Below are 25,419 nucleotides of genomic sequence, written 5' to 3'. Positions count from 1 at the left end.
ATAATCCCTCAGCCCAATTCCACACCCACCCTTGACTGGATTCTTCTGCTAAGACCATTTCACAAAGAAACTAGGTTTAGAGAGTTAGGGACAGCACTCCAGGCTGCCAGCCCACGTCTAAACCTAGCATGGGCTATATCACTCTAGAAGCAACATGATGTGGTGATTTTAAATATGTCCAGAAAGTCTCTGATCTATCTCCCTTCAAAAACTAGAGTCTGCACTGGGATACCAAAATAAGGCCTGGAAATAAAGGGAAAACTAGTTGAGAACAGGAAGGGGTCAGCAGGGATAGAAGGGGGCAAGAGAGGGTAATGAAAGGCTAACGATCAAAATAGAGTACATACAGGTATGAAAAAGGCATGAAATACATTTAAAAACAAAAAAAAACGAAACACATGTTAATGTTTAACATGAAAACTATTATGTGTCATTTTAAAATGTTAATTTAAAAGGCACCAGGTGTGGTTGGCAGTGCATGGCTTTCATTCAGCACTAAAGAGACAGAAGTGAGGAAATCTCGACACATTCATAGCCAGCCAGAGATACTTGGCTACATAGTGAGACCTTGTCTTTAAAAAGAAACAAAGAAAAGAAAGAAAAGTATTAATGCAGGAATAGGGCCAAACACAATAAAGTGATCTAATGGTCCAGTTAATTGAAGAAAACTCCCTGCAAGGAGTTTCAAGAACATAATAGCCAATCTCTCTAAAGTTAAGGTTGGTCTTAAAAAGTACAGTAATTTCAAGTAAAACTTACAAGTAATGTAATGAAGAGCCAGTAAGAAGGTATGCCATAATTACAATATATTTCTTTTGTTGTTGTTGTTTTGAGATTTTCGGGGGTGGGGGGGAGTTAGTTTGGGTGTTTTGGTTAGTTTTTTTGGTTTTTGGAAACAGGATTTCTCTATGTAGCCTGCCTGGCTGGCTTGGAACTCAGAGATCTGTCTTCCTCTGCCCTCCCTCCACCCCAAGTGTTAAGATTAAAGATGTACACCACTACACCCAGCTTGCAATGTATTTCTGAAGCCAATTTTTGGCATTTATTTATTTATTGAAGCCAAATAATTTAAATGAATACTTACTGCTGGAAGAACAAGAGTCTTGAAATGGCCTAAAAGGGCAACAAGAAAGGAAAGGTATTTGTCAGGATTTAACAAGACTTTCTTTCACTAACCAAAATAGCTTTATTCATTCCCCAAATAACCAAGAACTTGTAGACCATCCTTATGGAGAAGCTAAAAATTGGAAGGTGATCAACCAGGGATGAAATCCCAGCAAGTTCTACCAGTCCCCAGTTCTACTCTCACCAGAGCTGCTCTTGCCGCAGTTAAGGTTCCAGGGTTTGAGGGAGACTTCAGAGAGGACCAGAGAATCTGGGGATTGGAACTCAGGGAGGGGATGTTGTTATGGTTCCATTTCTCTTGGGGGTTGTAGTACAGGAGATTGCACCCAGGGCTACATGGTATCTGGCTTGTGCTCTGCCCTGAGATCCGTCCCCCGTGGGGTTCACTCTTCATGCTCTCAGACACTCATGATAAAGGGAGGCATTAGTCATGCCCAGGGTGAGCCAGGCCTCAGCAGTGATTCACAAGGGTCAGGCTGGTCCAGACTATTTCTCATGTGCACTTTCTAAAAATAGGACCGATGGTTCAACGCATGCCAATTTTTCATCAAACCCATTTACTTCAAGGAAAAAGAGTTTTGAGTTAAAATTGCCAAAGACCTTATCCAACATTCCCATCACATGTGAAAGTAGACCCTTTATTGGAGAACTATCTATTGAAGGAGCCACAGTGTCTCTCTCAGATGAAGACATATTGAGTCTACCATGTCAGAGCAGGGAAATACAAGATGGCCCAGTACAGAGTAAGAATTAACAACAGGCTCTGAACTCACACCACACACAGGGTTCTGTCATGAATTCTGTTTCTACAGCTCACTAGTTTCATCCATAAAAAGAAAATGCTGATCATTGTTCCAAACATACACAGTGTTTTGTGGGGAGGCTGTTGTCACCTGTCATCTACAGACACACAAGAAGCACTTGAAGGTCATCAGAGTACCAGAAAGCTTAGAGAGGTGTCTACCAGGATCTCAGCTTGTCTCTATAGCAACATTCCCCAGTTGTTTATGTGGAAACATACCATCAGTAAAGCTTGTGACATATATCACCAATATCAATCTACATTTTTACAGTGGGATATGTATACTTCCTCATTCAAGATATTAAATATCAAGAGCCTGAATTGCTTAATCATGCTCAAAAAAAAAAAAAATAGAAGTAGCTGAGTGATGGCTCACACCTGGGAGCATCTGGGAGGCTAAAGTGGGAAGATCATCTTGAGTCTGAGACTAGCCTGGACTACACCATGCATCCAACACCAGCCTGGGCTGCATATCAAAAACCTGCCTCAAAAATAAAGTAAGTGAAAATTAGTATATTTTCTAACTTCACATTATGAAACAATCATGTAAATTCCCAGCTGTCTTCCAGTGAAGTCAAGGGATAGGAAATAGGTTTGCAGGATCACCAGGCAATTCGCCATCATTGATTACCAGCCAGCATGGAGTAGCTATTTATAAGCACTCCTGCAAAGAGAGGGAGTCTGACATAATAGGACATTGAACAAAATGTGGAATACGTGAAGAGAGTTGATTGGATGTTGGAAGACAGAGGCGAGAACAGCACTGATCTCTAGTGCAGTGGGATAGGAGGAGTCGGTCAGGGGAGAAAGGGGAGGAACCAGGACAGAGAATGCACAGCAGAGCAGGACACTGTGACCCTACCAAAGCCAGAGCTGGCTGGGCTGAGCCAAGCTGGGAGCCAGCGATTGTAAGATGGGTCTAATCTGACTGTTATTCTTTTTATGTCTCTTATTATCTTATTTAACAGGGAAAATTTAAATTTATGATGTACAGTATGATGCTTTGACACGTGTATAACCTGTGGGGTGGCTAACTTGAGATGCACCGCCTCACAGATATTCAGATTTGCTGTTAGAGCAACTACCTCTTACCCTATTGGCAATTCTCATGTCACTAGGAGTCAGAGCCATGATGAACACTGGTATTTATTCCTCTTGTCTAACTAGCCTTTTTTTATTCTTTGACCAACATCTCCCATGAAGCTTCTAGCTGGATAACCAGCAGTTTAGCCTCCTTTTCTTAATGTTCAACTTTTTAAAACTACATATAGTGAAATCATACCATGTCCTCAAATTCACCCACATTGCAAGTGGCAGGGTTGCCTTTCTCAGAGTCAATCAGTATTCCACTGTGAATATATACACTATGTTTCCTTACCCACTTATCTGTTAGTGGACACTTAGGTTGTTGCCACCTCAACTCTTATGTGTGGTGCTGCAATAACAGGGGAATGCAGGTGACTCTGACATGCTGATGTCATAGCTGGGTATAAACACGGTTGTACAGGAACACTCTGTGTTTATTAAGCGTTCACTTCTCACGGGATGTTTATATTCTATACTGAACTGACGTGAAACTGAAAGACTGTATCAGGAACTAGACTTGGTAAAAAGAAAAACTTTCAGAGATATATAAATTCAACCTCCTTCACGGGCTTTTTTTTTTTTTTTTTTTTTTTTTTAAGTTGTTGACTGGCTTCTTTGAGAACCAGAAATACACTATCTGACATTCTCTATACACACTTGGAAATGCGGAAGTAGTCCTCCCAGACAAGCATTTAGGAACAGATTAGTATACACAACTCCACAGAGGGGTCAGTTAACCATGGATGTGGCCAGAGAAAGAATACTCTAAGGGGACATAAGAGGGCCGAGAGCTAAAACATAAAAGACAATTACACAGAATCCATGAATTTGAGACAGAGCAAAGGGGCTCATGGGAAGGGCTGGAGGGAAGAGGGGAAGAAGGAAATGATTATATGCTGTAGGATCAATCATACATACATACATATGTATCTATCTATGTATATGTATATGATATGTATATATCAGCATGACCTCCTCATATTTTGTTTTGTTTGGTAGGTTATGATCCATTATTTATTGAGTGTTTAAGTTGTTTGGTCACACTACTTCTTTCATGGTATATTTGTGTCTCCATGTTCATATGTGTGTGCACAGAGTATGTCCCTACGTGTAGAGTCTGGACTCGATATGTGTGTGTGTGTGTGTGTGTGTGTGTGTGTGTGTGTGTGTGTGTATGCATGATGAATGAAAGCAAAGAAAAGCTGCAGTCAGAGAGTATTAATGAAACCTTGGGGCTCTGGGACTCTGTAACTGGTCAGGCAGCAATCGTGAGCCTTGGGCGTGCAAGCCTATGGAGACCAGTGAGAAATGGCCACCACTTTATGTTGACCTACTAAACTTTGGGATGGCTTGTTCCCAGCAATAGATAATTGGGAACTCTTGGAAACAAACAAAATTAGCTGGCAAAGCTCACCCCAGCATGGTGTAGTACACCAACATCCCAGTACTCGGAGGGCTGAGGCAGGAGGATCACAAGTTTGAGGCCAGCCTGAGCTCAAAAATAACAAATACAAAAACAAATCTCAAACAAGCATACAGGGATGACAAAAGAAAAAACTCCAGCAAACTTCTGAAGCTAGGCCATCCCACATAGCAGGCACCAGACACACGTGACACCTGTAAAATACACCTGATTCCTTAAACCAAAACAGAGCAAAATATTCAGCAATGGTTTTTATAAGGATTTTGTGTAGTCATTGTATCTGTAATCCCGCTCAAAGTGTACTATCAAAATTAATTTATATATTTCATTTTACTTTTTTGTAATACAGTCACTAGAGAATGATCTATTATCTATATTGTTGAACTATATTTCTGTTCTACAGTGGTGTCCTGGAGGATGGAGCTCTGACATTATTTAGAAACAATAAAACAGCCAACAAGATCTGACAAAATACCTTTTTTTTTTTTATGAATCAAAGCAATACATATACTTCTATGGACCTACATTCCAACTATCTTCACAAAACTGAAATCAAGGAAACTGTCTGCCTCTGAGTTTCTTCTATAGTTTGTGCCAATTCTAACAGCGGCGATACCACGGGTCTCGCCGTTTCAGCTCGGTTTAGTGTAGAAGTTTCTGTTCCAAGTAGGAGCATTCTGAGCGAATGTTCCAATAATTCTTTTATCCTTATTTTACAAATGGAATCTGGAGTCCTGGATCACTCAAGACTCTCAACAGGCAGCCTGCCTCTTGGATTGGACCAGCTGTGGACGGTCTCAGTATCCTCTCTTGCAGCGCTGGCTATTGTCAAGAGTTTCATCTGGCTTGCCTGTTGTGAAGGTCCCTAATTTCTTTACACATAGAGGTTTTAAATCTCATCTTGGATTCCTTGTTTTCCTCATCTGTGTGGATCCTGGTACCTAAACAGGCCATCCCCAGGAGGGGGCATCCGATCTCTAGCTAATGAGGATAAGAGAGCTGGGACACATCCTACAGTTTAGATGAAAGAGCCTTTCTCCTGCAGTGGATGTGGGTGCTGCAAGACAACAGGCACCACTGTGTCCCACACCAAAATCAAGTATAAAAAGCTGAAGTGCCGAGAGTCGTGCCCCAGCAAACCAGCCGGTTCCTGAGAGATACTTAGTTTTCATCGCTTCTGGATAAATCTACAGGGTTAGCTATTTTGTCAGCCCGGGGGATGGCAGAAACCATGTGCTCCCTTTGTTTACCCTGACCTCACACACACGGGCTGCCTCCCACGGACATCAGATTTACAAAGACTGAGGAGAGATAGAAATGTGAGTACTGATCGCTACCCACGTGACATCAGGCAAGGAGAAAGAGGAAATCAGTTGGGAGCCTGTAATAAATGAATCTCTTACACTGACTAAACTGGAGGGCAAGCATGCTGGCCATTCCAAACAGGCTCACTAGAAATCTCATTTCACAGTAACACTCGATTTGTTTTGTCTTGTTTTGTTTTGTTTGTCTTGGGTGTAGCTTTTAGTCAGCTCAGAACTTTGAAGGGTTTCTCAGGAGATCAAAGCTGGAGGAGTTTCGTGCCTGAGTCCCACTACAGACCTATGATGACATCCGTCACAGAACCAGGAAAGATGCAGAACCAGGAAAGATGCAGAGCCAGGAAAGATGCAGAGCCAGGAGGGAGCCTACAGGAGCAGCGACGTCTCAGCCTTCCTAGCTCCCGCTGGATCCTGCGTCTCAGATAGTGTGTAGATAGAGCAGTTGAGGCCTGGCACTAATCCCATGAATCCTTACTAAAAGGTCAACTTTAAGTGTGTAACATTACTTACTGCTATTGCTGTTGTCCTCCCTGTAAATTTAAAAATATATCTTGGAATGCCCTAGGCACTCACTAAGTCCTAGTACAGGACTTATTTGAAAGTCTAAAGATTTTACAATAACTTGGGTCACCAAGTCATAAAAGTAGGAGGGGTGGGAGTGGGGAGGGAAGCAGTATAGAAGACAAATAATAATAACTCCTTTCCCTGATTGTTGCTAGGGTGAGAGTTAAGCAGATAATATTTGCAAACCTTTGGGAACATTTTTTTTTTTTTATTTTGGCCAGGATCCACTCAGACATGGGAAATGGCTGTCTCCTGAAAGGTGGCTCCCACTCTCTCAATCACTAAGGATGCACTCCACTTTGTAAAGTTCTTACAGCCCGTTGTTCCAGGCAACTGTGGCCTCCGATCACTTCTCAGAGCCTTCCAGACTGCTGCCTCTGCCCCTCGGCAGGCAGTAACTCAAAAGAAGCCTTGTCTGTAGACTTCACACTTGGCACAGGTGGGAAAACTTGGTCTTTTGATTTACAAATAGAGTCAATTTTATCTGTTTTGAAAACGAACTTCTCTAGCTACACAGAAGTAACAAACTATGTTAGTCAGTTTTGTATTTAGAAATGTATTGGTAGCAGGGATGTTTTCATAATTTTCAGAGATTATGCATTCTTCATGAATACTTTTGTATTGCTGCTTGCAAATATGCATTTCCAAACTTGAAATATAGGTGTGAACAGTGAAAAAAAAAAAAAAAAAAAAAAAAAAAAAAAAAAACAACAACAAATAGAGTCAAGGCTGGTTTTAGGTTGTGTAATGAGCATACAGAGGAATGAACCTCTCCTCAATATTTAAAACACACATCTGCTGCCTCACCTAACATCTGTCCTCACCAAGTATCCCTGGAGAATCAGTGACCAGAAAGACTAGAGGACATTTGGTAATAAAACTAGGTCCAATGTGCCAACAGCCTCATGAGGCCGCGAACAACTGTTGTTGACAAGGGAAAGCAACTTATATTAACAGTTTGGGGATGGGGAGAACTCTGTTAACAGACTTGCGATTAGCGGAGAAGCCTGAAGATTGACAAGTTCCCACCTCTCATGAAGAAGTGGAGGAATAATTGTAAAATCTTGGCCATTACCAGGACAATCAGAATGGCATTGATATTGATGTTATTAGCAACTCTATTGATACTAAAATAGTTTTGCTTGGAAGAGTATGTAAAGCTTATTTCTGCCATTTTCCTAAGGTTGTCAACCATTTCAGAGGCATTGTAGCATATAAATATTTTATAGAATATATAATAATATATATAATATATAATATAAAAAAAAAAAAAAAAAAAAAAAAACTAGGTCCAAATATCTCTCTATTTAAAAAAAAAAAAAAAGCCGGGCGTGGTGGCGCATGCCTTTAATCCCAGCACTCGGGAGGCAGAGGCAGGCGGATTTCTGAGTTGGAGGTCAGCCTGGGCCACAGAGTGAGTTCCAGGACAGCCACGACTACACAGAGAAACCCTGTCTCGAAAAACCAAAAAAAAAAAAAAAAAAAAAAAAAAAGATTTTTCCACTGTGATCTGCTCAACTTAATATTTGAGGCTGAGGCTTAATATCTTTGGCAGTTCTTTGCTATGCAGTCATGTGCAAAAATAAACTTATGTTAAACTTCTTACCTCTTTACCAGTTTATTAAATATCCTCTCATTATGCAGAAAAGTATTTTATCTCCCGATGAACTACAAAAAGATGAGCACTTTCCACCACAAATCTGTGGGACATAGAACTTTAAAGTACAGTGTTTCTCTTTGACAGTTTAATGTAGTTTTGGCAACAAAAACAAAAGCAAATAAACAAGTTGAGTCAATACAGAATGTGTAAGTATTTTACAGTCTCTTTTAAACCCTCCTTTGGACTCTTACACACTCTTGGTTATTTTTCCTCTCCTGTTTCCCCTTGCTTATAAATATTTCAGTAACTATGACATTCATACATGTTCCATGTATATAACCCAGTGAGATAAGATCAAACAGAAACCCACTAAAGTAAGATAAATTTAAACTAAGGTTCAATACAAATGGAAAAGCAAGAGTCGGGCAGGTTCCTGACTTACAAACATAGAGTAAGGCAGGCCATCCACCACCCGCAGACCAGACTTGGCCCACACTTTTGTATAAGTTCATGAACTAAAAATGGTTTTTCATTTTTAAACAGATGGGTCAGGGAGAATAATCTTTCACTGTTAGTCAACAGCGTACAGACTTTCAAGTTGCTCACCCGTTTCTCTACGGCTGCTTTAAAGCTATAAGGTAGTGTTCAGTAACAGCAATAAAGACAGAAGTCTACAGCAAAGCCTACATTTACCCTTTTTTGTTTGTTTGCTTTTTTTTTTTTTTTTCTTGTTTTTTGAGACAGGATTTCTCTGTATAGCCCTGGCTGTCCTAGAACTCACTTTGTAGACCAGGCTGGCCTCAAACTCAGAAATCCACCTGCCTCTGCCTCCCGAGTGCTGGGATTAAAGGTGTGCGCCACCACGCCCAGCTGGCCTTTTTTTTTTTTTTTTTTTTTGTGGTTTTACCCTTTTTAATAAAAGGCTGTCATCCCCCTGTAGCATGGTGCACTGTAGGGAGACTCCCTCCTCCTTCCTTAAGGAACAAGGTTGAATGTCCACGAATGCCAGCATCAGAGAGAGGACATGTTTGTGCTCAGAAAGAGGTGGGAGCCTCCATATCTGACCCCAGAAAATGCAAAGAGAAAGACAGCTACCTAACTCTGAAATATTACTATATGTCAGGTATTGAGGTCAGTGCTCTAAAGCAATGTATTAACAACAAAAAGAAAATACTTGAGTGAAATCAAATTCAATAACATGCCGGGCGTGGTGGCGCACGCCTTTAATCCCAGCACTCGGGAGGCAGAGGCAGGCGGATTTCTGAGTTCGAGGCCAGCCTGGTCTACAGAGTGAGTTCCAGGACAGCCAGGGCTACACAGAGAAACCCTGTCTTGAAAAAACTAAATTCAATAACATATCTTACTTGACCCAGGATGTTCAAAATACTATTGTCAAACATATTTTTTTAAAGTTATGAGTTTAATCCTTTTGGGTAGCAATATTCAAAATCTAGTATGTACTTTATAGTCATGGCTTATCTCAAGCCATATAAGTCCCATTCCACATATTCAAAAACTATTTGTGAGGTCGGGCATGGTGTCTTTAATACCAATACTCAAGAGATAGAAATATGTAAATCTCTGTGAATTTGAGGCCAAACATGGTCTACACAGCAAACTCTAGGCCATCCAGGGCTACACAGTAGGACCCTGTCTAAATTATTATTATTATTATTATTATAAACACTGCATATAACTAATGACTCCCACATTAGATGCTACAGCGCCAAAAAATATCTCATGTAACAAAGCTGCTCAATAACTGCTATTGCTGGGTGGTTCAAGAGCGTACACTTTCAATGTGGCTTTAAAACTCCCACTTTGGGGCTGGTGAGATGGCTCAGCAGGTAAGAGCACCCGACTGCTCTTCCAAAGGTCCTTAGTTCAAATCCCAGCAACCACATGGTGGCTCACAACCATCCTTAACAAGATCTGACTCCCTCTTCTGGTGTGTCTGAAGACAGCTACAGTGTATTTACATGTAATAAATAAATAAATCTTTAAAAAAAAAAAAAAACTCCCACTTTGACCCACAGTGCCTCCTGATAGGATGCCAGAGACCCAGGAATTATTTCCAAAACAGTCATTACAACATAATCGTATAGAGTTTGGCATACAATAGATATTTAAAATACTGAATATAATGAATGCCTTCTCTATGTTCCTTAAGAGACTTAGCACATATTTCAACGCAGTAATGCTAAACTAGTCTGTAGCTACCTGTTCATAAACACAACTCCCTACCTCTGCCTGCTACAAGGAAGCTACGGCCCTATTCTTAGAAGACGTTCCTCTCCACTTAGTCCAACTTCTTCACCATTCAGTCTGGCTTTTAGATTTTTTAACTCATGAATCATTTCCTCAAATTAACAGTCCCACAGACCTGCCCACTAGTTCTCCACTGCTTTTCCCCTACTAGATCTTGGAGCTACTTCACCCAGGGCCTGGCGGGCAAACCATGGTGATGGATGAGTATCGACAAACACCATGCTTCTTCTCATACGCAGAATCTGGGGTGTGTGTGTGTGTGTGTGTGTGTGTGTGTGTGTGTGTGTGTATACATTTATGTGTGTGTATACGTGTGAGTGTGTGTGTGTACGTGTGAGTTTGTGTGCACGTGTGTGTACACGTGTGTGTAAGTGTGTGTGTGTGTGTGTGTGTGTGCATGTGTGTGTGCATGTGTGTGCGTGTGTGTGTGTGTGTGTGTGTGTAAGAAAGGAGACAACCAGGAGGGGTGGGAACGAGAGAGGGAGGGGGAACATGAGCAATTACATGAGAGAAGTTTATGAAAATGTCATCATAAAATATGTCATTTTGCACAAACAATACACAGTAATAATCGAAACAAAGTCAATCCCTAGAACTTTTCTATGAAAACAGTACAAAATAAATAAATAAATAGCAAGACTGGTATTCACTCCAGCCTTCCGCCTCAAGCTCTCTCTCTGTCAAGCACTACACTTTTATATGATAGTTATCTTGACCCTGACCAAAATATGATGAGTCAAAAATGATGAATCAGAATGCCACCTCATATACGAACAAGCATGGTGGGAATAAACTCATCCTATCCCTTTATGCCTCTAAAGAGGCACAGTGACATCACAAACAGCCCTTTACACACACACACACACAGCCCAGCCCTTTCATCCCAATTTCTCACAATCCACCAGTGGCTCCATCCACCAGGGAGGAGTTTTCCTTTTTAACATTCCTCTCCTTGGCCCCACTTCCTAGAAGAAGGTAGCCAGACCTACATGATTTAGAGGAAGGTGGTAACTATGGCAAGGCCCTCCTAAAGTTCTACTAATTGTGTGCTTCTTTCAGAACTATTTCTTGCCTTACTTTTCCACATTCTCTTTCATCAAATGAAAACAACGGTGCTGAGGTGGAAACACACACCTGAAATCTCAGCACTCAGAAAAAGAGGCAGGAAGATCACAAGTTTGAGGTCAGCCTGAGCTACCAAGAGAGACTCTGTCAAAACTTCCTGCCCAGGACTGTATTTTCTCTCGCTCCTGGCTTTCTGGGATGTCACCCTTTCCTCCTCATACCCGTCTCTGCTCTGCCTATGCCTATCGTTCCTCATGCACACTTCAGCCATCTCTGTCATGTTCTTTTAAGTTGTATCTCTCGTGCAGCTCAGATGGTCTTGGTATCTATTAGTCTTTATGAAAACCATGCCTTCAATTCTTTCCCCAGATATAATTTTAAGATCACCTTGCTGCCTCCCCAGACTCACTCACTCCCGGAGAGGACTGGAGCATGTTCTCAGAAAACACATACAGAAACTGCTACCTGCCCCTCAAGGCTGCCACTCCAACCACCACACTGCAGCAAGTCAGTTCATTCCTGCAGCATACCCTTCCTTCCCATCTCTAAGGTGGAAATAATGGTTCCCAGCAAACACCAACTATACCATAGCCAAGGAGGGGGCTATGAACGGGCATCTGTAGCCCTCTAAAGGGAGAAGAAAACAGTGTCATGGCACAGAGTGAGAGAGAATCTCTGTTTGCAAACTTTGATGCATTTCATCTGCACACATGGGAAGGAAACACACCTCCCGCTCTGGATGCACTCAGTGTATGAGACTAGAACTGGCCCAATCTTTCAAGCTATATATTTTATTTAAAGTAACAGATATACTAAAATTACATCTATTCATGGACTACAATGTAAAGTTTTAATGTGTGAGGAGATTGTGTCTATTTTAAATCATGGATCAAATATTTATCAACACTTTATAGTTAAAACTTTCAAAATCATCTTGTAGGGTTTTTTTTTTTTACATTTTTAAGTTACGTGTCTGTGTGACTGTGTGTGTGTGTGTGTGTGTGTGTGTGTGTGTGTGTGTGTGTGTACATGTCATCGAACCTAGATGAAGAACAGAGGACAAACTCTCTTTCTGTCACATATGGGTGAGTCTCAGGGACCGAACTATGGATTTCAGGCTCAGCTGCAAGCATCTTTACCCACTCACCCATCTAACTGGCACCTATTATAGCTTTTGATGTGCAAAACATGCTACATCTAGTCACTCCACTAAGAAACAGCACCCCAGAGCTGCTTTGCCCTCTCACATATCTATAAAGTAGTGCCCCAATCCACCTGTGCAATTTTAGGCAGGGTAGAATTCAGCTTCTGTCTTTGGTTGGTTGGTTTTTGAGAGTGGTTTGGTTTGGTTTTGGTTTGAGAGAGAGAGAGAGAGAGAGTTTCTGTGTAGCCCTGCCTATACTAAAATTCACTCTGTAGATCAGGCTGGCCTCAAACCCAGGGATCCACCTGCCTCTGCCTCTGCCTCTGCCTCTGCCTCTGCCTCTGCCTCTGCCTCTGCCTCTGCCCCTGCCCCTGCCCCTGCCCCTGCCCCTGCCCCTGCCCCTGCCCCTGCCCCTGCCCCTGCCCCTGCCCCTGCCCCTGCCCCTGCCCCTGCCCCTGCCCCTGCCCCTGCCCCTGCCCCTGCCCCTGCCCCTGCCCCTGCCCCTGCCCCTGCCCCTGCCCCTGCCCCTGCCCCTGCCCCTGCCCCTGCCCCTGCCCCTGCCCCTGCCCCTGCCCCTGCCCCTGCCCCTGCCCCTGCCCCTGCCCCTGCCCCTGCCCCTGCCCCTGCCCCTGCCCCTGCCCCTGCCCCTGCCCCTGCCCCTGCCCCTGCCCCTGCCCCTGCCCCTGCCCCTGCCCCTGCCCCTGCCCCTGCCCCTGCCCCTGCCCCTGCCCCTGCCCCTGCCCCTGCCCCTGCCCCTGCCCCTGCCCCTGCCCCTGCCCCTGCCCCTGCCCCTGCCCCTGCCCCTGCCCCTGCCCCTGCCCCTGCCCCTGCCCCTGCCCCTGCCCCTGCCCCTGCCCCTGCCCCTGCCCCTGCCCCTGCCCCTGCCCCTGCCCCTGCCCCTGCCCCTGCCCCTGCCCCTGCCCCTGCCCCTGCCCCTGCCCCTGCCCCTGCCCCTGCCCCTGCCCCTGCCCCTGCCCCTGCCCCTGCCCCTGCCCCTGCCCCTGCCCCTGCCCCTGCCCCTGCCCCTGCCCCTGCCCCTGCCCCTGCCCCTGCCCCTGCCCCTGCCCCTGCCCCTGCCCCTGCCCCTGCCCCTGCCCCTGCCCCTGCCCCTGCCCCTGCCCCTGCCCCTGCCCCTGCCCCTGCCCCTGCCCCTGCCCCTGCCCCTGCCCCTGCCCCTGCCCCTGCCCCTGCCCCTGCCCCTGCCCCTGCCCCTGCCCCTGCCCCTGCCCCTGCCCCTGCCCCTGCCCCTGCCCCTGCCCCTGCCCCTGCCCCTGCCCCTGCCCCTGCCCCTGCCCCTGCCCCTGCCCCTGCCCCTGCCCCTGCCCCTGCCCCTGCCCCTGCCCCTGCCCCTGCCCCTGCCCCTGCCCCTGCCCCTGCCCCTGCCCCTGCCCCTGCCCCTGCCCCTGCCCCTGCCCCTGCCCCTGCCCCTGCCCCTGCCCCTGCCCCTGCCCCTGCCCCTGCCCCTGCCCCTGCCCCTGCCCCTGCCCCTGCCCCTGCCCCTGCCCCTGCCCCTGCCCCTGCCCCTGCCCCTGCCCCTGCCCCTGCCCCTGCCCCTGCCCCTGCCCCTGCCCCTGCCCCTGCCCCTGCCCCTGCCCCTGCCCCTGCCCCTGCCCCTGCCCCTGCCCCTGCCCCTGCCCCTGCCCCTGCCCCTGCCCCTGCCCCTGCCCCTGCCCCTGCCCCTGCCCCTGCCCCTGCCCCTGCCCCTGCCCCTGCCCCTGCCCCTGCCCCTGCCCCTGCCCCTGCCCCTGCCCCTGCCCCTGCCCCTGCCCCTGCCCCTGCCCCTGCCCCTGCCCCTGCCCCTGCCCCTGCCCCTGCCCCTGCCCCTGCCCCTGCCCCTGCCCCTGCCCCTGCCCCTGCCCCTGCCCCTGCCCCTGCCCCTGCCCCTGCCCCTGCCCCTGCCCCTGCCCCTGCCCCTGCCCCTGCCCCTGCCCCTGCCCCTGCCCCTGCCCCTGCCCCTGCCCCTGCCCCTGCCCCTGCCCCTGCCCCTGCCCCTGCCCCTGCCCCTGCCCCTGCCCCTGCCCCTGCCCCTGCCCCTGCCCCTGCCCCTGCCCCTGCCCCTGCCCCTGCCCCTGCCCCTGCCCCTGCCCCTGCCCCTGCCCCTGCCCCTGCCCCTGCCCCTGCCCCTGCCCCTGCCCCTGCCCCTGCCCCTGCCCCTGCCCCTGCCCCTGCCCCTGCCCCTGCCCCTGCCCCTGCCCCTGCCCCTGCCCCTGCCCCTGCCCCTGCCCCTGCCCCTGCCCCTGCCCCTGCCCCTGCCCCTGCCCCTGCCCCTGCCCCTGCCCCTGCCCCTGCCCCTGCCCCTGCCCCTGCCCCTGCCCCTGCCCCTGCCCCTGCCCCTGCCCCTGCCCCTGCCCCTGCCCCTGCCCCTGCCCCTGCCCCTGCCCCTGCCCCTGCCCCTGCCCCTGCCCCTGCCCCTGCCCCTGCCCCTGCCCCTGCCCCTGCCCCTGCCCCTGCCCCTGCCCCTGCCCCTGCCCCTGCCCCTGCCCCTGCCCCTGCCCCTGCCCCTGCCCCTGCCCCTGCCCCTGCCCCTGCCCCTGCCCCTGCCCCTGCCCCTGCCCCTGCCCCTGCCCCTGCCCCTGCCCCTGCCCCTGCCCCTGCCCCTGCCCCTGCCCCTGCCCCTGCCCCTGCCCCTGCCCCTGCCCCTGCCCCTGCCCCTGCCCCTGCCCCTGCCCCTGCCCCTGCCCCTGCCCCTGCCCCTGCCCCTGCCCCTGCCCCTGCCCCTGCCCCTGCCCCTGCCCCTGCCCCTGCCCCTGCCCCTGCCCCTGCCCCTGCCCCTGCCCCTGCCCCTGCCCCTGCCCCTGCCCCTGCCCCTGCCCCTGCCCCTGCCCCTGCCCCTGCCCCTGCCCCTGCCCCTGCCCCTGCCCCTGCCCCTGCCCCTGCCCCTGCCCCTGCCCCTGCCCCTGCCCCTGCCCCTGCCCCTGCCCCTGCCCCTGCCCCTGCCCCTGCCCCTGCCCCTGCCCCTGCCCCTGCCCCTGCCCCTGCCCCTGCCCCTGCCCCTGCCCCTGCCCCTGCCCCTGCCCCTGCCCCTGCCCCTGCCCCTGCCCCTGCCCCTGCCCCTGCCCCTGCCCCTGCCCCTGCCCCTGCCCCTGCCCCTGCCCCTGCCCCTGCCCCTGCCCCTGCCCCTGCCCCTGCCCCTGCCCCTGCCCCTGCCCCTGCCCCTGCCCCTGCCCCTGCCCCTGCCCCTGCCCCTGCCCCTGCCCCTGCCCCTGCCCCTGCCCCTGCCCCTGCCCCTGCCCCTGCCCCTGCCCCTGCCCCTGCCCCTGCCCCTGCCCCTGCCCCTCTGCCCCTCTGCCCCTCTGCCCCTCTGCCCCTCTGCCCCTCTGCCCCTCTGCCCCTCTGCCCCTCTGCCCCTCTGCCCCTCTGCCCCTGCCCCTGCCTCTGCAAGTGCTGGGCTTAAAGGTGTAGGCTGCCACACTGCCCAGTGTGTTTGATTTCTTGAAACAAGGCAACCCATTGAAACTCTTGACACTGTAACCCCTTCTTGTCTCAAACTCATGGCAATCTTCCTGCCCCAAGCCTCCCAAGTTCTGAGATTGAAATGCACACTCGCTCAGCTTTGCGCTTTTAATTCCAAGTATTATTCTTCTGGATCCTCCAATATTATCCTTCCTCCTACTCCTACCCTTCATTCATCCATGGAATGTTCAATTCAAGGAACGCCTTTGGGAACATGAAAGTTTTAGCATTTCAAAACCAACCTAACAAAATATAAAGGCTCAATGGTAACCCAGCCCAAATTCTTCCAGGATCTGCTTTCTATTTCCACCACAGCTCTTCAGTGAGTCATGAGGACAGTGACTCACTCAGCGTTAGATGAGCAATGCATGTTTAACTTGAAGTTTAAAAAATTAGCGTGTTTACCCTCAACCTCATTCAATCCCTGATTCACAACCAAACCCCAGGACATGCTGTTTCTCTGCTAAAAGTTAACACCAATGCTTAAGGTCCTGAGATACTTGAAAAGCAAGCACAGAGATTCAGGAGGGGCCTTCTCTCAGAGTCTGTGAGTCATAGAGCTTGCCAGGGCTTGCCTCTCACTCACTGGTATTCCAAAGCTTGGTCAACTAGAATTTGGGAGACACTGGCAGGTCAGTGTTCTCATCTCACAGCGCTGAGACTCATCTGTGATGACGATAATTCAGACGTAGGTACTGGACCTTAGCCGAGTCCGAAGGGCAGCCCTGAATCTACACTTTGTAAATGCAGTTCTCACCCTGAGAAGCACGGACATAGAATTTAGATCTCTGCTATTCTCTGACCAATCCTCTCTTCTCAGTTGGTCCATCAGGAGCCACCCTACCTGAGCTAACATAAGACAGGACACTGCACAGGACTCAGGTGGTTTCAAGCTTCTGTTGTCCATTTTGTTTCGTTTGGGGGACAGTATTGTTATGTAGCCCAGGCTGGCCTCAAACTTCATCTTTCTGTTTCAACCTTTTAAGTGCTGAGAGCACTGGTGTATATTACCACGCCTAACTCAACTGACAATCCTTTAGATCCACATGAGGTCTCATAAGATGCAAGTCTAATCTACCACAAGCAAATCTGAAGATGATTTCGAGCAGTGGCTCTCAACCCCTTTGGGGGTGAAATGTCTCTTTAACATGGCTCGCCTAAGGCCATCAAGAAACACAAATATTTAGATTACAATTCAGAACAGTAGCAAAAATATAGTTATGAAGTAGCAAGGAAAATAGTTTTATGATTGGGGGGTTACCACAACATGAGGAACATCTAGGAACTGTACTAAAATGTCGAAGCATCAGGAAGGTTGAGAACCACTGATCTAGAGAAAGATATGTACAGTACACCTCCAGTCTCTGCAACTCAGACAGAGCTAAGCTCAGGCTCAGGCCTCACCATTCCCTGACTTATGTGCCAGGGAATCTGGATATTTCCTCCTATTTCTAAGTGTCTATTTCATCCACTTGTAGAAATTAAACAGTGTCCTCAGTATTATAAGCAAACAGTACTTAATGTACTAAATGCCTCTTAATGACATATATTCCATTTTTTTTATTATTTCAACTCCAGAGCCATCTCAATAGGAGATTAATAATCACCTTGGATATGAATTATTGGTACTCTCCTCTAATAACAGTAGCTAATACTTTCTCGGACAGTTCCTGATACGTGCTTTAAATATTTCTTCTTAGCCTGGCAGTGGTAGTGCACGCCTTTAGTCCCAGCACTTGGAAGGCAGAGGTAGGCATATATCTGAGTTCTAGGCCAGCCTAGTCTGCAGAACAAGTTCCAGGACAGCAAAGGCTACACAGAGAAACACTGTCTCAGATAGACAGATACATAGATAGATACATAGATTCTTTATTTAATCCAATAATTATCCAATAATCATATAATCAGAAACCATTATGTATCAGATAAGGAAACTAAAGTAGTCCTCATGTCCCACAGCCAACTAGAACATTAGATGGAATGGCCAGCACCTAATGTAGTCTTTTACCTTCAGTATCCACCCCTATGAGCATCTACCCACACAATGGCAAAGATGTGTAAATGAAGAGCCTACACCATTTAAAATTAATTCTCATGTAAGTACAGGCTTAGACTGAGTTCTTTGTGCAGAATTGCCTGTACGAACCTGCCCTGGGATCCTCCTACACACTACACTAATTAGTGTACTTTCACAAAATCTGTGGGACAGATCTTGATCTACACAGATGAAAGGTACATTTGACAGCATTGTCTCCACCAAAGGGACCATCCTTACAAAGCTGGACAGCTTTTTTTCCCCCATGTTTCAGCTAATACCTCAAATATTTAAAATTCCCCTCCCTTACGGTGATGGAAAATAAAAAATCTTCCATACTCAGAAAGATAAAACTATTAGAGGAGAGATTTTTAATTTTTAAACAGGTATTTTTATTTTATGTGTGTATGCCTGTCTGTGTATCTGCATCCCGTGCACACACATGCCCACAGAGTCCAGAAAAGGGCATGGGATGCCCTAGAATAGAAGTATAGGTGGTTATGAGTGGCCCAGTGCCAGTGGTGCTAGGAACAGAGCTCAGGTCCTCTGCAATAGCAGCACATGCCTCTAACTGCTGAGCCACCTCTCCAGCCCCAGCACTTTTCTTCTTAAAAAATAAAATCAACAGATTCTAGTCACTCTCCAAGAGTTAAACACAAAATCAAATGCCAAGTTGTCCGAGGACACAGATATGAAGACTATTTCATCCCAGTGTTGCAATGAGAAGGCAAAGAACGGAGTCAGGAGCATGTCTGTGATTTCAAGGCCTGACTGGTCTACATTTTGATCTCCAGGCCAGCCTAGGACATATATAGTAAGACCCTGTCTCAAAGAGACCAAATAAATTGAGACTCGCCAGAGATGCTCAGGCGGGGTTCCCAAATGTTTCCATTGGCATCTTCAGTTCAACCTTTTCTTTTTTTTTTTTTTTCTTTTTTTTTAATGATTCTTGTTTTTTACATGTACTGATGTTTTGCCTGCATGTACGTCTGTATGAGGATGTCAGATGCCCTGGAACTGACGTTACAGACTTTTCCTGCCACACGGGATTGAACCAGGGTCCTCTGGAAGAGCAGCCTGTGCTCTTTCCCTCTGGACCATCTGTCTAGCCTTCCCTTCCTCCCACCTCCAGATTTTTTTCTTAGACCGGGTTTATTCGGAACTGGTAGCAGAACTTTCTTTGGCTGAGGGAAAGGTTATCATTTGTTATTTGATGTAAATTTTGTTTGGAAAAAAAATAGGGGGCAATTACAAACGAAATGTTCCCGGTGAAGAAGGGAACAAGGAATAAAGGTTAATTTCCAGGACACAAAAGAGAGAGAACCAAGAAGAGGAAGAGGAAGGAAGGCTCAGACTTCACCCAGCAGGCAGAAGCCACGCCTCTCCTCTGCCACACATCACAAGCTGAGCTCTCATTATGTTTGATTGTGTTAGCAGAACCACCTCTTGCATATGAAGGAAAGTAAGATAATGAGCTGCAGAGATGAAGGTCAAGAAGATAAGGAACTGAATAACATACTGAAAGGGCAGAACTCCACAAAGCTTAGAAGAATTTTTTTTTTCTAAAAGACTACCATTCACACACAAAATCAGGTCACATACACCCATATATGTCAGGAAAATAAATTATTCCATGAAAGAAAGCCATCCTCTTCTGCCTATAATAAAGTATATTCTTGTTTTAGGGATTGATGGCACATGCCTTTAAGCCTAGCACTTGGAAAGCTGAGGCAGGAGGATGGCAAGTTTAATGCTAACCTCAGCTACATAATGAGTTCAAGGCCAGCCTGGGATAGATGTGACCTGTTTCAAACCACCACACACATACACACACACACACACACACACACACACAAATCAAAATAAGGCCCACCCAAAAATGTAAATTAAGCAAACTGTGTAATCTGAATATTAATAATAGTAGTGGCTAGAAATACATTCTTACACTGTAGCACACAAGCCTGGTCCAGGGATTTTGGGGGGGGGTTGGTTTTTTGGGGTTTTTTTTTGAGACAGGGTTTCTCTGTGTAGCCCTGGCTGTCCTGGAACTCACTGTAGACCAGGCTGGCCTCAAACTTAGAAATTCGCCTGCCTCTGTCTCCCAAGTGCTGGGATTAAAGGCGTGCACCACCACACCTGGCTCAGGGATTTTTCTAATCACTCAAATTTTTCTAATCTTATCTCCAATAGATGATAACTCTCTATTAAAACGAACCTTTTCGTGAGGGAATTGATGAACTAATTAGACCGAAAATGAACTTGTTTGAACTTAATGGGAAAATGCAAAACACAAATTCCATAAAGATTCAGGCTCTGCAGAAGTCTCATTCGTCAGCACACTGTCAGGACTGCAGGAGTCAGATAAAGCAAAGGATGTGAGGAGAAGAAGGCAAGAATGCCTTCATCCTCAAGCCCTAGCATTACAGGAAGCATCTGCTCGGAGAACAATTAACAGCCTCCGACTGTACAGTAGGACTCTCCTTTCAAAGCGGGAGAGTGCTTCTGGCAGTGTGAGCCTCGGAATCGAGAGACTCCCGGTGAGAACTGTGTTTTCCCACTTTCCTTTTTAAAGATCCATTCCAGCCCAGGGCAGGTCTTCCAATATAACCTTGAACATATGGGGGAGTCCCTCTCCAAAGTTAGAAACAAAATCTAATAGCATCAAAACCAAGCCATAACAATATGCATCCCTAAGGCAGTTGCTATTTATTGTAGAGGAAAGTGGCAAAGAAATGTGTGGGAAAGAGCAGAATTCTAAAATAAGAGCGTAGGCTTAGAGAGGTGGCTCAGCAGTTAAGAGAACTAGCTTCCAGAGGACCTCGGTTCAATTCCCAGCAACCGCGGCATGGTTCACAACAGTCTTCAACACCAGTTCTAAGGGATATGATGCCCTCCCTGTTCCCCTCAGGCATTGCATATATGTAGCATACATACAAACATGCAGGCAAATATTCATGTCCATAAAATAAAATAAAATAAAATAAAAGTAAATGTCCAAGGAAAGCCCAACTATTTATCAAAGTCATTCACGGTCTTCCGGACCTGTACACTCCAGGAAAACTGCCATCAACGTCATAAGTTCTGGTTGAATAAAGAACGAAGGTGAAATTGTTTATGTATTGTTGCCTTTGAGTTGACTCACTCCAGTGTTTCTTTAGCTACTACCATAAACAAGGGCTTGCTCATTTTCAGAAACGATAAGTCCAATAATTCAAGGTAAGGCCTGTCTCCATGTGCGAAAGGATATGCCTTCTATATCTGCTTCTTTAGGGCTAGCACTACTGTCCGCAGCTATTGCGTAACGAATGCCTAGGGGGACTACATCCTAGAAGATTTTTAACTGGATAACTGCACAAGATGGACAGTTGCATCACCTCCGTTGTGCTGATGAGGAATCTGATGCTCAGAACAGTTAGGGGACCTCCTTAGAATCAAAGTAGTTCTAGAAGCCAAAGTCATCAGCAAGTGCCAGGTCTATGAGAGATCCTGTCTCAAAAATAAGGTGGATAGTTGCCAAGCAAATGACTCGAGGACAAGCCATGAGTCCTCTTGCCTGCACACATTCATGCACACACATGCATGCGCAAGCAGGACACACACACAAAACAGCCCAGGCGTTAAGAACCAGTCTACATTTCTTCCCCCAGGGAAATAACTCCTCTCCCTGACTTTGCTCCCATAGTGGAAAACAGCCAGCCAGAGCACACAGAACGCTTTTTCAGATTCCCAGCTTAAATTTCCCTACCCAGCCAGTCAACTTCCTGTAGAGAAAGTCACAAGATGCATAAACTTCTATCTCACTTGATGATATCTTTCATTTTTTTTCCTATACTGATAAAGGGCAAATTTTTACATGAGGCATTATTGTGAAATCCTGCATGCATTGTATGCTCTTACATGACTTAAAAATAAATAAGTAAATAAACAAATAACTCGAGTAGAGGAATTTACACCTCAGTTTCTGGTATAAACACACATTTAGTTATATTTGACTTTTTTTTTTTTTTGCTTTTATTGACAATGCTTAACAAGTTGCACTCACTGGATATATAAGTGCTCTTGTAATCAGGAAAAATGGAGAATATATATCCATTTTAATGGGAAAAAAAGATGTTTTGCGAATTAATAGTCCCTAGGTTTAATTTTCCCTTAATAGTAGAAAGAAAAGGAAAAAAAAAAAAAAAAAAGATACTCCTGACCAGATTAGAACTCAAACTTAAAACAAAAGATGTTGGTTCTCTATAATTGGCCAACACTTTTCACAAGGCTCTCTTCCCTCTCCCACACTCACATCACCTCTAAGCTACTGGAGTTTGTTTTTCTTTGTTTGTTTGTTTAGGTTTTGTTGTTGCTGCTGTGCTATAAAACTGAATTATGTCGCTCTTCTTTCCTTCCCACTGGCTTACTTAATAAAATCCACTGCACCCAATAACCATGGTGTTCTGTGAGACAGACATCTATCTCTGCCCATTCTCTGGGCAGACACTGGCCTGCATTTCCCACCCTCCTGGCCATCTGTATATGAGCAATGGTGGCAAGTAGAGTTTCCAGGCCAGGCCCACAAACACCTCCCACGTAGGAAACTCCGGATGTTCTTCCCCTGCAGTCTGATGTGATGCAGCCACACACGGAAGGAATCTGGTTCTTTGTCCACTTGGTGGAACACTCGGGGACAATTTCAGACTTCACAGCTGTTAGAATCAAACAGGCACTGTGGAAGTCACTGCTAATTTGCAAAGGGGCACTATGGAAATCACTGCAAACTTGTTTGTGCACCTCTGTTGTGTTGCCTAGCCCAGGGCTCTATTACCATATTCCAAGTGTGGCTGTTAGACAGTGCAGTTTCTCTTACCTCTGTGAAAGACTCCTTCTGCTTCCAGGATGGATTTCGATTTGTTGGAAGCTATGTTGAACACCTGAGCCTTTACAAGGACCTGTGGGGGGCTATTTTCCAGGAGATCCACCCCAATAGTCACATTTGCTCCGGGTCTGATGATCCCTGGGGCTGTCACCAGAAAGCGGGACCTAAAGAGTTGCCAGCAAAAGAAAAGCAAAGTCTCTTATTTACACACACCCCACTTCGATTTCTGAAAGGGGGGGGTGGTCTCTGCACTGCTCCACTACAGTATTTACAGTGAACGTGGTGCCTCTGCTGTTTCGTAAGGCCATAAAATGCTACGGAAACCATAATTCCTCAAACAGTTCAAAGGCACAGTAGCCAGAAGGGAAAAATAAGTCACAGCAAAATGCAAGTCTCCAAGCCTCGATAAGGTGACTTCATCTCCACGTTATTATTTTTAGGAAGCACGCGCACGAGCACATGTGTGCACACACACACACACCTAGATTTATGATTCAGCTGCTCAAATCTATATAACCAAGGGGGGGATCATCTAACTAGTCCCATTAATTGAAATCACCACCTGAAAATAAATACCCAGCAATGAGATCTCCGGGTTAGGAAACATGAAAGTCCCCCAAGGAGGCCGGGTGTGGTAATTGCACGCCTAGACTCCTGCCACTCAAAACTGAAGACTGCCCAGCCTGAGCTACAAATGAACACACACACGTAAAAATAACGATTTCTTTGCTGGGGGAAAAAAAAAAAAAAAAAACCCACACTTAAGAAATGGAGCAATTTATACAGTCTAATTTTTGTTAATCTTCCTACAGTCTCTGATATAACATTCTCATCATACTCCGGTCACCTCAGTCACACTGACAGTGTCACGGTAGAAACATCCAGTTTAGGGGGGGAAAAAAGTCTCTGAAAAAAAAAGAGGTACATTATTGAGGAGCAACAAGTTGCTAGGCAAAAGGCAGAGCAGCGTGAACTACAGCTAGAACGACGTTCTTTGACAAGTTGTCTGACAAGTTGTCGCAGCGCAAGGACCCTAAAGAAAGCCCCCCTGGTGGGTCCCACACGCCGCGCGCATCCCCTGCGGGCGCCCTCCAGCCCGCGCTCCTACCCGGGGGCGGCCAGCGCGACCGCGCACACGCAGAGAAGGTGGGCCGCGCTCAGGAGCCTCCGACTGCGCATCTCTGCGTCTGCCCGTGGGGTCTGCAGCCCGCCAAGTGCGCGCCCTGCGGGGTGTGGCTGGCCACCTCCTGCCCTGGCCTGTCCCGCTTCACACCAGGGTTTAGCAATCTGAAATGGGCGCGCCTAAAAGCAGAGGGATCTAAATTGAGACTTGATGGCTCCACCCATCCCGCTGCATCACAATGGCGCTTCTGGCTTCTCCCAGGCTAACGTCGCGCTGTCCGGTTGCTGAGAAAAGCAGTCTCTGCACGCGGTGGCCACAACCTGGCCCCAACTTCCCTGCTCTCCAGGGAGAACAGAGGGCGCCCATTTCCCCCGCCACCGGGAACCTGGGGCTTGTTTACTCTAGCGCTCTACCAGGGATGCCCGGAGTGAATAAACAGGCCCATCCTTGTGAGCGGCATCCAGGGCAGCTATGTGAAGTGGGGGAAAGTCAATCATTGTCCTCCAGACGATGAGTCAGAAGTTTAGGAAAATGGCAAGCGTTCGCGTGCCTACACACACACACACACACACACACACACTCACTCACACTCACACATCGGTAGGTATATATTGGTAGTTTCTGTATATGTATGAAAAAGGGGGAGGAGAGGGACTTTTTTTTTTTTTTTAAGATAAAAGTTGATGTTTACTTAACTCCCTAAGAAAATGTTACGGTTTCTCGAATTTAAAAAAGAGTGCCTACCCCTGAATGTGACCCCAGCACCTAGTTTTTATTTAAAGAGAGGTGGGAGAGGAAGGGGAAGGAGAGAAGGAAAGGGGAACATGGGGGGGGGGGGTCTGGCACAAGTAAAACGTTAAGTGATGCCACTTGAAGCTCAGAAGCAACTGCTTGGGAAAATGGTTGTGTCCTTGTAATCATCGCTAAACACATTTTTCTGCTGAAAGTACTCATTAGAATCCTGAGTTTGTAACAATTTGTCAGAACATAGGGTCCCGAGAGAAGTGTGGCGCTGGGAATGAAGGTGGCCAGCAATTACTGATCACTGCCTTTCTGAACCCAGGTTTTCTGAAGCTGCCTCCCCCACACCCTACTTGGCACCACCCCTGTCTTCAGATGACTCGGTTTCACCATGACTACCCCATAAAAGCCGGGAACTGCCAAAGACTTGGAAAACAGGCACATTCAGTCCCTGAGGACTTAAACTTTCTCATTTCCAAAAGGTATTTTAGATAATGACGGTCTGGTTTGGAACGAAACGCAACTAGAGAAACGTTGAATGTTTTAACTGTCTGCTAAATGGAGGGAGGTGGCACCTGGACCAAGTGTGGGTTTGGGAGCACAGAAATTGCTTTCCTCCCTTCCTGTCCCGGCCTTGGTCACCCTGCTGAACGTCTGAAGATGTCCCTTGTGTCCTGTTCTAAGGGCAGCCTATTGTTAGTGGTCATCATCCTGTGCAAGTGGGGCTAGGGTATGGCGAGAAGTGTCTGAATGTTCCCCGGGGTGCAGCTGGCTCTTGGCACAGCTGCTACTGCTAGACTGGCCTCC

At 47.5% G+C, this 25,419-nt stretch overlaps 1 protein-coding gene across 2 annotated transcripts in view; it reads right to left on the bottom strand.

Moving 5' to 3' along the window:
• Cd109 (CD109 molecule) overlaps window positions 1–24,034 on the bottom strand; it is a 113,724-nt gene extending 89,690 nt beyond the window's left edge. For both annotated transcript variants that reach the window (XM_029482122.2, XM_021172854.3), the window contains exons 1-3: window positions 23,857–24,034; window positions 22,740–22,912; window positions 1,085–1,113 (exon numbers count right to left, since the gene is read on the bottom strand). In XM_029482122.2, coding sequence (XP_029337982.1) covers window positions 1,085–1,113; window positions 22,740–22,912; window positions 23,857–23,927 — 273 coding nt within the window. In that variant the 5' untranslated portion in view covers window positions 23,928–24,034. The remainder of the gene's footprint in view (window positions 1–1,084; window positions 1,114–22,739; window positions 22,913–23,856) is intronic.
• Window positions 24,035–25,419: the final 1,385 nt, after the last annotated feature.

This window comes from Mus caroli, unplaced genomic scaffold (genome assembly GCF_978045245.1).
Source record: "Mus caroli unplaced genomic scaffold, Mus_caroli_1 scaffold_11, whole genome shotgun sequence".
NCBI classification, from domain to species: Eukaryota; Metazoa; Chordata; class Mammalia; order Rodentia; family Muridae; genus Mus; species Mus caroli.
Note: the sequence above shows the minus strand (reverse complement) of the source record. Positions and strands in the feature narration are given on the sequence as shown.